The sequence below is a fragment of the Pundamilia nyererei genome, unplaced genomic scaffold (assembly GCF_000239375.1).
Source record: "Pundamilia nyererei isolate P.nyererei 1_Seehausen unplaced genomic scaffold, PunNye1.0 scaffold00263, whole genome shotgun sequence".
Classification (NCBI taxonomy): domain Eukaryota; kingdom Metazoa; phylum Chordata; class Actinopteri; order Cichliformes; family Cichlidae; genus Pundamilia; species Pundamilia nyererei.
In genome coordinates, this window is record NW_005187664.1 from 782,136 (window position 1) to 783,724 (window position 1,589).

The 1,589-nt window shown below is 43.3% G+C and overlaps 1 protein-coding gene across 1 annotated transcript in view; it reads right to left on the minus strand.

Annotated features, from left to right (window-relative positions):
- Window positions 1-996, minus strand: part of LOC102205214 (uncharacterized) — a 5,881-nt gene extending 4,885 nt beyond the window's left edge. The window contains exon 1 of the mRNA XM_005750146.2: window positions 935-996. Coding sequence (XP_005750203.1) covers window positions 935-986 — 52 coding nt within the window. The 5' untranslated portion in view covers window positions 987-996. The remainder of the gene's footprint in view (window positions 1-934) is intronic.
- Window positions 997-1,589: the final 593 nt, after the last annotated feature.

A 1,589-nucleotide genomic window follows, 5' to 3' on the forward strand; every position in this document is an offset into this window, starting at 1 on the left:
TTAGAGAGACATTTATAATGTCAGCGACAATTTTAACTGGAGTTTTAACTAAACAAAGTCAAAAGCTGATCGCGCCTTCAACCTTCTGACTGGCAGTGTTGCCAACTCCTCAGTAAGAAAAATCACTATTGGCTGTCCTAAAAGTAATTGTAACCTACGTTGTTGGAGAGAGAAATAACATCGTGGAAAATACAAAGTGAGTAGAAAAACGTCCTGTGCTGTTAGAGTTTATTTAGAACTACAAATTAAGTTTCTTTTAGCAATTATTGTTTTTTAATGTCACAATTCCAACCCTGCTCCTTTACCCGGGCTTGGACCGGCAAAAGTGACCCGAAATTGGCGGTCTGAGAGAGTTAATTTGTGTGTGTGTGTGTGTGTGTGTGTGTGTGTGTATTAATAGTTTTAAAACTTGTGATCCACAAAACAGCATAACAGTAAAATAAGATGTGACTCCGTTACAGTCAGTGCGGAGCAGCGGCTTCACTCATGCGCGATTCATTTGCCGTTTGGACGCACAGCTGGGGGAGGACTATCCTCCACCCGTGAGCGCCCGTGCCAAAGCACCGCTGCTTGTTGAGTGTAAGAGCGATCCGCGCTTTCACGTCAAAAAGTCGACATAAATAAGTCTCCAATAACACCGGAAAAAGTCGCCAGATTTGTCGCTAGTCGCTTTTTAGAAAAAAAGTCGATAAGAGGGTCTGAAAACTGGCTAAATAGCGACAAGGTCGCTAAGTTGGCAACACTGCTGACTGGATCTCATTCACCGGTCACCGGCACTCCCGTCCCTCCAGGAGCGACACACACCTTGCTGTCATCTGCACTAATATCCAAAATGTAATAACCTCTAACGTCACCTGTTTGCTGTGCGAAAGTTTGACAAACACAGATTTGTATTCAAAAAGGCAAACGATGATGAAAAAGGAGAATCACTCACACAGAGGGACAAACACGAGGAAGAAGAAGCGGTGCATTGGAGAGCAGCTCATTCCTCAGCAGCAGCAGCAGAATGACAGTGTGTGAGACCTGCAGGCTATTTATAAACAAGACCCGCCCTCCAATGTGACCGCCACTCTCTCTTAACCGCGGTAAAGTGAGCCGTCATTTGTGAGCCGCGGTCAAGCCAGCCGCCTCCTATCCGCCGCATAAATTTCCTTGCGCTTTTACACCAGTCTTTACGGTAGCGCCTTTTCGCTTTATATAAAAATTCATTAAAAATCATCCAGAATAGTTGAGGTCCAACTTTCAACAGATTCCTTCTCTGGGACACCTACTGTACCTCTGGGCCAGGTTTCATCTCAATCCGATGCATCAATAATTGTTTAATATTGATGGATCAAAAGTGCTGCTGAGAGAGTCATGACAGGGACTATAAAGAGGCAGCATATTTGCTTTTCTTCACTGACTCGCTCTGAAATCCAGATTTTAATTTTGGAATATTAGGTGTACTTGTGGTTCCTATAGAATTTTAAGGTTGAACGGTAATCAGAGTCTTCATCTCTTAGACCTCTCTTCTGTGGATGCAGCTCACATCATTCTGTACAATACGATCATTTTTAATTCTACAACTGTTTATAACCTGCATAGTTCAC